This window comes from Phaenicophaeus curvirostris, unplaced genomic scaffold (assembly GCF_032191515.1).
Source record: "Phaenicophaeus curvirostris isolate KB17595 unplaced genomic scaffold, BPBGC_Pcur_1.0 scaffold_397, whole genome shotgun sequence".
NCBI lineage: Eukaryota > Metazoa > Chordata > Aves > Cuculiformes > Cuculidae > Phaenicophaeus > Phaenicophaeus curvirostris.
The window spans coordinates 51,744-64,806 of NW_027206988.1; the positions used below are offsets into that span (position 1 = coordinate 51,744).

At 53.5% G+C, this 13,063-nt stretch overlaps 1 protein-coding gene, 2 long non-coding RNA genes and 1 other non-coding gene across 4 annotated transcripts; 3 read left to right on the plus strand and 1 right to left on the minus strand.

The window, feature by feature from the left end:
- The first annotated feature begins 617 nt into the window (after nucleotides 1-617).
- LOC138735045 (uncharacterized) lies at nucleotides 618-1,987 on the plus strand. The gene is made up of 2 exons (XR_011339667.1): nucleotides 618-797; nucleotides 1,710-1,987. It is a non-coding gene; the product is annotated as an uncharacterized lncRNA (long non-coding RNA).
- Nucleotides 1,988-3,703: 1,716 nt separating this feature from the next.
- On the minus strand, nucleotides 3,704-3,836 carry LOC138735048 (small nucleolar RNA SNORA57). The gene has a single exon (XR_011339669.1). It is a non-coding gene; the product is annotated as a small nucleolar RNA SNORA57 (small nucleolar RNA).
- A 2,712-nt stretch (nucleotides 3,837-6,548) lies between these two features.
- On the plus strand, nucleotides 6,549-8,698 carry LOC138735044 (uncharacterized). Its single transcript, XM_069882908.1, has 4 exons — nucleotides 6,549-6,617; nucleotides 7,024-7,091; nucleotides 7,178-7,264; nucleotides 7,976-8,698. The coding sequence occupies exons 1-4, from the start codon at nucleotides 6,582-6,584 to the stop codon at nucleotides 8,691-8,693; spliced, it is 909 nt and encodes a 302-aa protein (XP_069739009.1). The 5' UTR covers nucleotides 6,549-6,581; the 3' UTR covers nucleotides 8,694-8,698.
- An 876-nt stretch (nucleotides 8,699-9,574) lies between these two features.
- On the plus strand, nucleotides 9,575-11,858 carry LOC138735043 (uncharacterized). The gene is made up of 2 exons (XR_011339666.1): nucleotides 9,575-9,892; nucleotides 11,580-11,858. It is a non-coding gene; the product is annotated as an uncharacterized lncRNA (long non-coding RNA).
- Nucleotides 11,859-13,063: the final 1,205 nt, after the last annotated feature.

The following is a 13,063-nucleotide window of genomic DNA, read 5'->3' on the forward strand; positions in this document are numbered from 1 at the left end:
GGGTGGCGGATTTTAGAGGTTTGGGGTCCCGGGGGGTGATTTTGGGGTGGATTTAGGGGAGTTTGGGTCTTGGGGTGGCGGATTTTAGAGGTTTGGGGGCCTGGGAGGGGGTTTTGGGTGAGTTGGAGAGGTTTGGGGTCCTGGGGGGGTGATTTTGGTTGAGTTGGAGAGGTTTGGGGTCCCAGGGGGGTGATTTTGGGGTGGATTTAGGGGAGTCTGGGTCTTGGGGTGGCGGATTTTAGAAGTTTGGGGTCCTGGGGGGGTTCGTTTGGGTGAGTTGGAGAGGTTTGGGGTCCCGGGGGGGTGATTTTGGGGTGGATTTAGGGGAGTTTGGGTCTTGGGGTGGCGGATTTTAGAGGTTTGGGGTCCCGGGGGGGTGATTTTGGGGTGGATTTAGGGGAGTTTGGGTCTTGGGGTGGCGGATTTTAGAAGTTTGGGGTCCTGGGGGGGTTCGTTTGGGTGAGTTGGAGAGGTTTTGGGTTCTTCTGTGGGAGTTTCAGACGTTTTGGGTCCTTGGGGGGCGATTTCGAAGTGAATTTGGGAAGTTTGGAGTCCTGGGCGGGTGATTTCGAAGCGAATTAAAAGCGATTGGGGGGGGGGGGGGGGGAAGGGCTACGCCTCCGCCCCTCCCTCCTCCGGAAGTGACGTCACGCGGCACTTCCGCCTCCACTTCCGGTGCCGCCATGCTGCCCTTGGGCCGCCTCCTCCGCGCGCTCCCGCGCCCCGCGACCCCCCGGTTGGGGCCGGGCCGCCGGGGAGTCACCTCGGGGCCTCCGGAGACGCCGCTGGGACCCGGAGTGAGTGTGGGGACCCCGGGGGTGAGGAGACGGCGCGGGGGGGAACGGGAACCCCCTGCAGCCCCAACCCACCTGATTCCACCCCAAAATCGCTCGATTCCACCCCAAACTCCCCTTCTTCCACCCCAAAAGCCCCTCAAACTACTCGGCTTTCACCCCAAACCCACTCGCTTCCACCCCAAAACGCCCTCAAACTCGATTCCACCCACAAACCCGATTCCACCCCAAACCCCCCTCATACTACTCGATTCCACCCCAAAACGCCCTCAAATTACTCGATTCCACCCCAAAACGCCCTCAAAGCCCTCAATTCCACCCCAAAAGCCCCTCAAACTCCTTGATTCCACCCCAAAATGCCCTCAAACCCCCTCGATTCCACCCCAAAACCCCCTCAAACCCCCTTGATTCCACCCCAAACCCCGATTCCACCCCAAAAGCCCCTCAAACTACTCGATTCCACCCCAAAACCCCCTCAAACTATTCCATTCCACCCCAAAACCCCTTCACACTACTCGATTCCACCCCAAACCCCCTTGATTCCACCCCAAAACGCTCTCAAACTATTTGATTCCACCCCAAAACACCCTCAAACCCCTCGATTCCACCCCAAAACCCCCTCCAACTACTCAATTCAGCCCCAAACCCCCTCGATTCCACCCCAAAATGCCCTCAAACTACTCGATTCCACCCCAAAACCCCCTCTAACTCCTTGATTCCGCACCAAACTCCCTCGATTCCACCCCAAAACCCCCTTATTCTTCTTTCAAACCACCTCATTCCCCCCCCCAACCCCCTGATTTTGCCCCCCAACCCCAGCTTTCTCCCCCAAACCCCACAATTTCTCCCCCGACTGCTTGGTTCTGTCCCCAAATCCCCTGATTTCACCCCAAAAGTTTCTTTTCTCCCCCCTAGGAAAGCGCCGTGGGGCTCCTGGCTATGGGGGCCGCCTGCCTGGGCCCCGCAGCCTGGGTTCTCGCCCACCTCGAGGATTATAAGAAGCGGGAGTAATGGGGACCCCTCCCCAAATTCCACTGGGACCACCGGGACCCCAAGAATTCCTTCATATTCCCACCGGGACCGCCCTCCGTGCTCTTCCCCTGTCACCCCCGGGACCACCAGGACCCCAAGAATTCCTTCCAGGACCATTAGGAAATTCCTCCTCCCTTTAATAAACGTTTTTTTTCATCCTTCTCTGTTTGCTGCTACATCAAAAGGAGGTGGTTGCTAGGTGGTTGCTAGGTGGTTGCTAGGTGGTTGCTAGGTGGTTGCTAGGTGGTTGCTAGGTGGTTGCTAGGTGGTTGCTAGGTGGTTGCTAGGTGGTTGCTAGGTGGTTGCTAGGTGGTTGCTAGGTGGTTGCTAGGTGGTTGCTAGGTGGTTGCTAGGTGGTTGCTAGGTGGTTGCTAGGTGGTTGCTAGGTGGTGGACCTGGTTGCTAAGGGGGGGAGCGGTTGCTAGGGGGATGTTCTGGTTGCTGGGGGGGGAGTTGAGGGGCCTTGAGCTCTTTTAATCATTTTTTTTGCTTTTATCCCCCCCCTTTTTCCTCTTTATCCTCTTCATTTAGCCCCAAAATCCCCCGTTGACCCCAAATCTCCCCCTTTTTACCTAATTTCAACCCCATCACCCCCCAGTTTGTATCTCTTCCCTCCCAATTTTCCCACCTTACCCTCATTTCTTAAATATCTCAAGCTTCCCATTTTATTCCTCCAATTCACACATTTTCCACTTTATTCATCTCTTTCATATAAATTTCTCATTTTATTCATCTCTTTTATCCAAATTTCTCATTTTATTCCTCCATTTCATAAAATTTCTCATTTTATTCCCCCTTTTCATACAAATTTTCCCCTTTATTCCCCCTTTTCATACAAATTTTCCCTTTATTCCTCCATTCCATACAAATTTTCCCCTTTATTCCTCCATTCCATACAAATTTTTCCTTTTATTCCTCCATTCCATACAAATTTTCCCCTTTATTCCCCCTTTTCATACAAATTTTCCCCTTTATTCCCCCTTTTCATACAAATTTTCCCTTTTATTCCTCCATTCCATACAAATTTTCCCCTTTATTCCCCCTTTTCATACAAATTTTCCCCTTTATTCCTCCATTCCATACAAATTTTCCCCTTTATTCCTCCATTCCATACAAATTTTCCCCTTTATTCCTCCATTCCATACACTTTCCCCTTTATTCCTCCATTCCATACAATTTTTCCCCTTTATTCCTCCATTTTATATAAACTTTCCCCTTTATTCCTCCATTCCATACAAATTTTCCCCTTTATTCCTCCATTCCATACAAATTTTCCGCTTTATTCCCCCTTTTCATACAAATTTTTCCTTTTATTCCTCCATTCCATACAAATTTTCCCTTTTATTCCTCCAATTCATACGAATTTTCCCCTTTCTCCCTCCATTCCATACAAATTTTCCCTTTTATTCCTCCATTTCATACAAATTTTTCCTTTTATTCCTCCATTCCATACAAATTTTCCCTTTTATTCCTCCAATTCATACGAATTTTCCCCTTTCTCCCTCCATTCCATACAAATTTTCCCTTTTATTCCTCCATTTCATACAAATTTTCCCCTTTATTCCTCCATTCCATACAAATTTTCCCCTTTATTCCTCCATTCCATACAAATTTTCCCCTTTATTCCTCCATTCCATACAAATTTCCCCCTTTATTCCTCCATTTCATACAAATTTTTCCCTTTTTCCCCTCCCAAACCAAGGAAAACACCCCATTTTTACACCATTTCACCATTTCCTAGTTTATTTTCACATTCAGAGCCCGCGCTGCTCCCGTCCCGGCGGTTCCATCGCCGTTCGAGCCCCTGGGGAAGAGAAAATAGGAGTCAAACCCGCGTTTCCCGGTGTCCCCGGAGCTCTCGGTGCCCCCCGAGAGCCGCGTGTCCCGGCACCTGAGGGTAGGACCGGCGGAGGCGACCGCCGGCACCGAAGACTTGACGCCGGCCACTGCTCTGCCTCCGGACATCCCAGACCCGGGCACGGCCAGCCGGGGTCTGCCAAGAACGGGAGGCCCCCCCGAACTCCAAACCCCCTGGGTCTGCCCCAAATCCACTTAATTTTACCCCAGAGTCACCTTTTTCCGCTCCAAACCCCCTGGTTCTGCCCCAAACCCGCTTCATTTTATTCCAGAGTCACCTTTTTCTGCTCCAAACCCCCTGGGTTCTGCCCCAAATCCACTTCATTTTACCCCAGAGTCACCTTTTTCTGCTCCAAACCCCCCGGTTCTGCCCCAAACTACTCAATTTTCTTCCCAGGTTCACCCTGTTCTGCTCCAAAGCCACTTAATTTTGTCCCAGAGTCACCTTTTTCTGCTCCAACCCCCCTGGTTCTGCCCCAAATCCACTTCATTTTATCCCAGAGTCACCTTTTTCTGCTCCAAACCCCCTCGTTCTGCCCCAAACCCACTTAATTTTATCCCAGAATCACCTTTTTCTGCTCCAAACCCCCTGGTTCTGCTCCAAACCAGCTTAATTTTATCCCACAGTCACCTTTTTCCGCTCCAACCCCCCCGGTTCTGCTCCAAACCAGCTTAATTTTATCCCAGAGTCATATTTTTCTGCTCCAAACCCCCTGGTTCTGCCCCAAATCCACTTAATTTCATCCCAGAGTCACCTTTTCCTGCTCCAAACCCCCTGGTTCTACTCCAAACCCGCTTAATTTTATCCCACAGTCACCTTTTTCTGCTCCAAACCTGCTTCATTTTATCCCAGTCACATTTTTCTGCTCTAAACCCCCCGGTTCTGCTCCAAACCCACTTAATTTTATCCCAGACTCACCTTTTTCTGCCCCAACCCCCCTGGTTCTGCTCCAAACCCGCTTAATTTTATCCCAGAGTCACCTTTTTCTGCTCCAAACCCCCCGGTTCTGCCCCAAACCCGCTTCATTTTATCCCAGAGTCACCTTTTTCTGCTCCAAACCCCCTTGTTCTGCCCCAAATCCACTTCATTTTATCCCAGAATCACCTTTTTCCGCTCCAAAACCCCCTGGTCCTACCCCAACCCCACCCAGTTTTACCCCCATCGCGCTGTTCGACCCGAAACCCCCTGGTTCTGCTCCAAACCAGCTTAATTTTATCACAGAGTCACCTTTTTCTGCTCCAAACCCCCCCGGTTCTGCCCCAAATCCACTTCATTTTATCCCAGAGTCACCTTTTTCTGCTCCAAACCCCCTCGTTCTGCTCCAAACCCACTTAATTTTATCCCAGAGTCGCCTTTTTCTGCTCCAAACCCACTTCATTTTATCCCAGAGTCACCTTTTTCTGCTCCAAACCCCCCGGTTCTGCTCCAAACCCACTTAATTTTATCCCAGAGTCACCTTTTTCTGCTCCAAACCTGCTTCATTTTATCCCCGAGTCACCTTTTTCCGCTCCAACCCCCCTGGTTCTGCTCCAAACCAGCTTAATTTTATCCCAGAGTCACATTTTTCCGCTCCAGACCCCCTGGTTCTGCGCCAAATCCGCTTCATTTTATCCCAGAGTCACATTTTTCTGCTCCAACCCCCCCGGTTCTGCCCCAAATCCACTTAATTTCATCCCAGAGTCACATTTTTCTGCTCCAACCCCCCCGGTTCTGCCCCAAATCCACTTCATTTTATCCCAGAGTCACCTTTTTCTGCTCCAAACCCCCCGGTTCTGCCCCAAATCCACTTAATTTCATCCCAGAGTCACCTTTTTCCGCTCCAAACCCCCTGGTTCTGCCCCAAAATGACTTAATTTTATCCCAGAGTCACCTTTTTCTGCCCCCAATCCACCGAGTTTTGCCCTAAACCCCCTGATTTCACCCCAAACCACATGGTTCCAGCCCAAAATACCAAACTTCCACCTCAAAACCCCCTTATTCTGTCTCCAAACCCCCTGGTTCCACCCTCAAACCCCCCGATTTTGCCCACAAACCCTGGATTTCTCCCCAAAACCTCATGATCCCTCCCCTAACAGCTTGATTGTGCCCCAAAACCCCCCAGTTCAACCCTAAAACCATCTGGTTCAACCCTAAAACCCGTGATTTTACCCCCAAACCCCAAAATTATCCCCAAACCCACAAGATTTGTCCCTTAAACGTTTTGTTTTGCCCCCAAACCCCCCAGTTCTACCTTTAAATCCCCTTATTTGGCTCCCAACCCCCAAAATTATCCCCAAAACCACGATTTTCCCCTTCACCACATTTTTTTAACCCCAAACACCCCACTTCTACCTTTAAACAACCTGTTTCTCCCTTAAAATCCCATTTTTGCCTCCAAACCCCAAGATTAGTCCCCGAACCCCTTTGTTCTGCTCTTAATCCACTTGGTTCCACCCTCAAACCACCTCATTTTGCCTCAAAACCCCAGAATTATCCTCAAAACCACACGATTAATCCCCGAACCCCTTTGTTCTGCTCTTAATCCACCTGGTTCCACCCTCAAACCACCTCGTTTTGCCCCCAACCCCCAGAATTATCCCCGAACCCTCACAGCGCCACCCTAAAACCAGGAATTTTGCCCTAAAACCAAGGATTTTACCTCAAAATCCCTTCACACACACACACCCCCCCCCCCCCCCGCTCCTCCCGTCCCCTCACGCGGAGCCCCTCACCCCTACTCACCCACGCCGCGAAATGGCCGCCGCGCACCGCGCCTCCCCCTTTTATACCCGTCATGGCGGCTGCTGAGGGGGGCGTGGCCTCTGCCCCGCTCAGCCAATGGGAGCGGCCGGAAGGGGCGGGGTCTTTTAAAAAGACACCGGAAGTCCCGCCCACCACCCGGAAGCGCGGGAGGCGCCATGGGGATCGGAGGCAAAATCAACCGGCCCCGCACGGTGAATGGCGGGGGGGGGGGAACCGTGTACCGGGGACCCCTTAGGGCCCGGGGAGGGGGTCAGGGGGAGGCTGAGGTGTCCTAAATGGAGGGAGGGGATGGTAGCCACGGGGGGGGGATCCGGTAGCCACGGGGGGGGGGGTGGGGGGGCGGTCCGGTAGGCCTGAGGGGGGGGGGCACCGGTAACCGGTAACGGGGAAAGCGGTTGGAAGCTTTTAGGGGGGGGGTCCGGTAACCCTTGGAAGGAGCCCGGTAGCCTTTTTGAGGGATTCCGTAGCTCTTAGAAAGGATCCGGTAGCCCCGGGGGGGGATTCGGTAGCCCCGGGGGGGGATTCGGTAGCCCCGGTTGCGGGGGGGGGGGTCGCTCCGGTATCCCCGGTGTCTCATACCGTTATTCCTCCTTCTAGGAGCTGAAGAAGAAGCTCTTCAAGCGGCGCCGGGTGCTGGCGAGGGGGGGGCACAAGAAGAAGCGCCGGTGAGGCCCCCCCCCCCCTCCCCCATTCCCGGTAACCGGGGGGGGGGTTCCCGGTACTCCCGTTAACCCTTTATTTCCCCCCCCAGGGCACAGACCGAGGCCCCCCCCCCCCGCCCTGTGGGGGAAGCGGCGGCGCAAGGAGCTGAAGAGGCTGCGGGTGGCAGCGCGAAATGGTGACCCCCCCAAAAAATTGACCCCCCCCCAGAAATATTAACCCCCTCGAATAATTGACCCCCCAAAAAAAAATTAACCCCCCAAAAAATTAAGCCCCCCCGAAAAATTAAGCTCCCCCCCAAAAAAATTGACCCCCCAAAGAAAATGACCCCCCCAAAAAATTAAGCCCCCCCAAAAGAATTGACGCCCCCAAAAAAATTGGTGCCCCAAAATAATTAAGCCCCCCTCAAAAAAATTGACCCCCCCAAAAGAATTAACCCCCCCAAAAAAATTGACCCCCCCAAAAAAAATTAGCCCCCCAAAAGAATTAAGCCCCCAAAAAATTAAATCCTCTCTCAAAAAAATTAGCCCCCCCCAAAAAATTGACCCCCCCAAAAAATTGATCCCCCCAGAAATTAAGCCCCCTCAAAAAAATTAAGCCCCCCCAAAAAAATTAACCCCCCCAAAAAAATTACCCCTCAAAAAAATTAACCCCCCCAAAAAAATTAACCCCCCCAAAAAATTGACCCCCCCAAAAAATTAAGCCCCCCAAAAAATTAACCCCCCTCAAAAGAATTGACCCCCCCAAAAAATTGACCCCCCAAACCTTGACCCCCCCTTTTTATGACCCCCCCAAACTTAACCCCCCAAACTTTAACACCCCCTTTTTTTGACCCCCCCTTTTTTTGACCCCCCCAACCTGTGCCCCCCCCCTTTTTGTGCCCCCCCAGCTGTAGGCGCAGGAGCAGCCCCGGAGCCCCCGCCGAGCCGCGACGTCGAGATGCTGGAGGAGCCCCAGGGGACACGGGGACCCCAGTGCTCCCAGTAGCCCCAGTGCCTCCCCAGTGCTCCCAGTATGGCCCCAGTGCCTCCCCAGTGCTCCCAGTGCAGCCCCAGTGCTCCCAGTATGGCCCCAGTGCCTCCCCAGTGCCTCCACAGAGCATCACCAGTAGCCCCAGTGCCTCCCCAGTATGGCCCCAGTGCTCCCAGTATAGCCCCAGAGCATCCCCAGTATCCCCAGTGCCTCCCCAGTGTGGCCCCAGAGCATCCCCAGTATCCCCAGTGCCTCCCCAGTGCCTCCCCAGTATCCCCAGTGCCTCCCCAGTGCCTCCCCAGTATCCCCAGAGCATCCCCAGTATCCCCAGTGCCTCCCCAGTGTGGCCCCAGAGCATCCCCAGTATCCCCAGTGCCTCCCCAGTGCCTCCCCAGTATCCCCAGTGCCTCCCCAGTCTCCCCAGTGCCTCCCCAGTATCCCCAGTGCGGCCCCAGTGCCTCCCCAGTATCCCCAGTGCGGCCCCAGTGCCTCCCCAGTATCCCCAGTGCCTCCCCAGTATCCCCAGTGCGGCCCCAGTGCCTCCCCAGTATCCCCAGTGCCTCCACGCTGGGGGCGTGGCCTCAGCCACAGGGGGCGTGGCCTCAGCCATAGGGGCGTGGCTTAAAGTGCTCTAATAGCCTTTGTGGGCGTGGTCTCAGCTGGGGGCGTGGCCTCAGCCCCAAGGGGCGTGGCCAAAGCTTGGGGGCGTGGCCTCGGACCTGTGGGCGTGGCTTGGAGACTGGGATAGTGATTGGGGGCGTGGCCTCTTTGGGTCCCTTGGGGGGGTGATTTTGGGGTGGATTTAGGGGAGTTTGGGTCTTGGGGTGGCGGATTTTAGAGGTTTGGGGCCATGGGGGGGTCTTTTGGGTGAGTTGGAGAGGTTTGGGGTCCCGGGGGTGTGATTTTGGGGTGGATTTAGGGGAGTTTGGGTCTTGGGGTGGCGGATTTTAGAGGTTTGGGGGCCTGGGGGGGTGATTTTGGGGTGGATTTAGGGGAGTTTGGGTCTTGGGGTGGCGGATTTTAGAGGTTTGGGGGCCTGGGGTGGGGGTGTTGGGTGAGTTGGAGAGGTTTGGGGTCCCGGGGGGGTGATTTTGGGGGGGATTTAGGGGAGTTTGGGTCTTGGGGTGGCGGATTTTAGAGGTTTGGGGTCCTGGGGGGGTGATTTTGGGGTGGATTTAGGGGAGTTTGGGTCTTGGGGTGGCGGATTTTAGAGGTTTGGGGTCCTGGGGGGGTGATTTTGGGGTGGATTTAGGGGACTTTGGGTCTTGGGGTGGCGGATTTTAGAGGTTTGGGGGCCTGGGGAGGTGATTTTGGGGTGGATTTAGGGGAGTTTGGGTCTTGGGGTGGCGGATTTTAGACGTTTGGGGCCATGGGGGGGTTCGTTTGGGGTGGATTTAGGGGAGTTTGGGTCTTGGGGTGGCGGATTTTAGAGGTTTGGGGTCCCGGGGGGGTGATTTTGGGGTGGATTTAGGGGAGTTTGGGTCTTGGGGTGGCGGATTTTAGAAGTTTGGGGTCCTGGGGGGGTTCGTTTGGGTTAGTTGGAGAGGTTTTGGGTCCTGGGGGGTGGATTTCGAAGTGAATTTGGGAAGTTTGGAGTCCTGGGCGGGTGATTTCGAAGCGAATTAAAAGCGAAGGTGGGGGGGGAAGGGCTACGCCTCCGCCCCTCCCTCCTCCGGAAGTGACGTCACGCGGCACTTCCGCCTCCACTTCCGGTGCCGCCATGCTGCCCTTGGGCCGCCTCCTCCGCGCGCTCCCGCGCCCCGCGACCCCCCGGTTGGGGCCGGGCCGCCGGGGAGTCACCTCGGGGCCTCCGGAGACGCCGCTGGGACCCGGAGTGAGTGTGGGGACCCCGGGGCTGAGGGGACGGCGCGGGGGGGAACGGGAACCCCCTGCAGCCCCAACCCCCCTGATTCCACCCCAAAATCGCTCGATTCCACCCCAAACTCCCCTTCTTCCACCCTGAAACGCCCTCAAACTACTCGATTCCACCCCAAAACGGCCTCATGCTACTCGATTCCACCCCAAAACGCCCTCAAACTACTCGATTCCACCCCAAACCCCCTCAATTCCACCCCAACACCCCCTCAAACTACTCAATTCCGCCCCAAACCCACTCGATTCCACCCCAAAACGCCCTCAAACCCCTCAATTCCACCCCAAAATCCCCTTAAACTACTCGATTCCACCCCAAAACCCCCTCAAACTACTCGATTCCGCTCCAAAGCCATTTGATTCCATGCCAAACCCCCTCAATTCCATCCCCAAACCCCCTCAAACTACTCGATTCTGCCCCCAAACCCCTCAATTCCACCCCAGAATCCCCTCACGCTACTCGATTCCACCCCAAAACCCCTCGACGCCACCCCAAAACACCCTCAAACCCCCTCAATTCCACCCCAAAAGCCCCTCAAACTACTCGATTCCACCCCAAAACCCCCTCACACTGCTCGATTCCACCCCAAATCCCTTTGATTCCACCCCAAAATCCCCTCAAACTACTCGATTCCACCCCAAAAGCCCTCAATTCCACCCCAAAACGCCCTCAAACTCCTTGATTCCACCCCAAACCCCCTCGATTCCACCCCAAAACCCCTCGATTCCACCCCAAAGCCCCCTCAAACTACTCGATTCCACCCCAAACCCACTCAATTCCACCCCAAAATGCCCTCAAACTACTCGATTCCACCCCAAAACCCCCTCGAACTATTCCATTCCACCCCAAAACCCCTTCACACTACTCGATTCCACCCCAAACCCCCTCGATTCCACCCCAAAACCCCCTCAAACTACTCGATTCCACCCCAAACCCACTCGATTCCACCCCAAAACCCCCTCACACTGCTCGATTCCACCCCAAATCCCTTTGATTCCACCCCAAAATCCCCTCAAACTACTCGATTCCACCCCAAAAGCCCTCAATTCCACCCCAAAACGCCCTCAAACTCCTTGATTCCACCCCAAACCCCCTCGATTCCACCCCAAAACCCCTCGATTCCACCCCAAAGCCCCCTCAAACTACTCGATTCCACCCCAAACCCACTCAATTCCACCCCAAAATGCCCTCAAACTACTCGATTCCACCCCAAAACCCCCTCGAACTATTCCATTCCACCCCAAAACCCCTTCACACTACTCGATTCCACCCCAAACCCCCTCGATTCCACCCCAAAACCCCCTCAAACTACTCGATTCCACCCCAAACCCACTCGATTCCACCCCAAAACCCCCTCAAACTACTCAATTCAGCCCCAAACCCCCTCGATTCCACCCCAAAATGCCCTCACACTACTCGATTCCACCCCAAAACCCCCTCTAACTCCTTGATTCCGCACCAAACTCCCTCGATTCCACCCCAAAACCCCCTTATTCTTCTTTCAAACCACCTCGTTCCCCCCCAACCCCCTGATTTTGCCCCCCAACCCCAGCTTTCTCCCCCAAACCCCACAATTTCTCCCCCGACTGCTTGGTTCTGTCCCCAAACCCCCTGATTTCACCCCAAAAGTTTCTTTTCTCCCCCCTAGGAAAGCGCCGTGGGGCTCCTGGCTATGGGGGCCGCCTGCCTGGGCCCCGCAGCCTGGGTTCTCGCCCACCTCGAGGATTATAAGAAGCGGGAGTAACGGGGACCCCTCCCCAAATTCCACTGGGACCACCGGGACCCCAAGAATTCCTTCATATTCCCACCGGGACCCACCTCCGTGCTCTTCCCCCATCGCCCCCGGGACCACCAGGACCCCAAGAATTCCTTCCAGGACCATTAGGAAATTCCTCTTCCCTTTAATAAACGTTTTTTTTCATCCTTCTCTGTTTGCTGCTACATCAAAAGGAGGTGGTTGCTAGGTGGTTGCTAGGTGGTTGCTAGGTGGTTGCTAGGTGGTTGCTAGGTGGTTGCTAGGTGGTTGCTAGGTGGTTGCTAGGTGGTTGCTAGGTGGTTGCTAGGTGGTTGCTAGGTGGTTGCTAGGTGGTTGCTAGGTGGTTGCTAGGTGGTTGCTAGGTGGTTGCTAGGTGGTTGCTAGGTGGTTGCTAGGTGGTTGCTAGGTGGTTGCTAGGTGGTTGCTAGGTGGTTGCTAGGTGGTTGCTAGGTGGTTGCTAGGTGGTTGCTAGGTGGTTGCTAGGTGGTTGCTAGGTGGTTGCTAGGTGGTTGCTAGGTGGTTGCTAGGTGGTTGCTAGGTGGTTGCTAGGTGGTTGCTAGGTGGTTGCTAAGGGGGGGAGCGGTTGCTAGGGGGATGTTCTGGTTGCTGGGGGGGAGTTGAGGGGCCTTGAGCTCTTTTAATCATTTTTTTTGCTTTTATCCCCCCCCTTTTTCCTCTTTATCCTCTTCATTTAGCCCCAAAATCCCCCGTTGACCCCAAATCTCCCCCTTTTTACCCAATTTCAACCCCATCACCCCACAGTTTGTATCTCTTCCATCCCAATTTTCCCACCTTATCCTCATTTCCTACTTCAATACCTCAAACTTCCGCTTTTATTCCTCTACTTCACACGTTTTCCACTTTATTCATTCCTTTTATATAAATTTCTCATTTTATTCATCCATTTCATAAAATTTCTCATTTTATTCCTCCATTTCATAAAATTTCTCATTTTATTCCCCCTTTCCATACAGATTTTCCCCTTTATTCCTCCATTTCATACAAATTTCCCCCTTTATTCCTCCATTTCATACAAATTTCCCCCTTTATTCCTCCATTTCATACAAATTTCCCCCTTTATTCCTCCATTTCATACGAATTTCCCCCTTTATTCCTCCATTTCATACAAATTTTTCCCTTTATTCCTCCATTTCATACAAACTTTCCCCTTTATTCCCCCTTTTCATACAAATTTTCCCCTTTACTCCCCCTTTTCATACAAATTTTCCCCTTTACTCCCCCTTTTCATACAAATTTTCCCCTTTATCCCTCCATTTCATACAAATTTTCCCCTTTATCCCTCCATTTCATACAAATTTTCCCCTTTATCCCTCCATTTCATACAAATTTTCCCCTTTATTCCCCCATTTCAAATT

Bases quoted from the DNA above. Each gene is read 5' to 3' on its own strand.
- LOC138735044 (XM_069882908.1), top strand. From the start codon at position 6,582: ATGGGGATCGGAGGCAAAATCAACCGGCCCCGCACG. The intron at 6,618-7,023 runs GTGAATGGCGGG...TCCTCCTTCTAG, and splicing joins AAATCAACCGGCCCCGCACG to GAGCTGAAGAAGAAGCTCTT. The intron at 7,092-7,177 runs GTGAGGCCCCCC...TTCCCCCCCCAG, and splicing joins GGGCACAAGAAGAAGCGCCG to GGCACAGACCGAGGCCCCCC.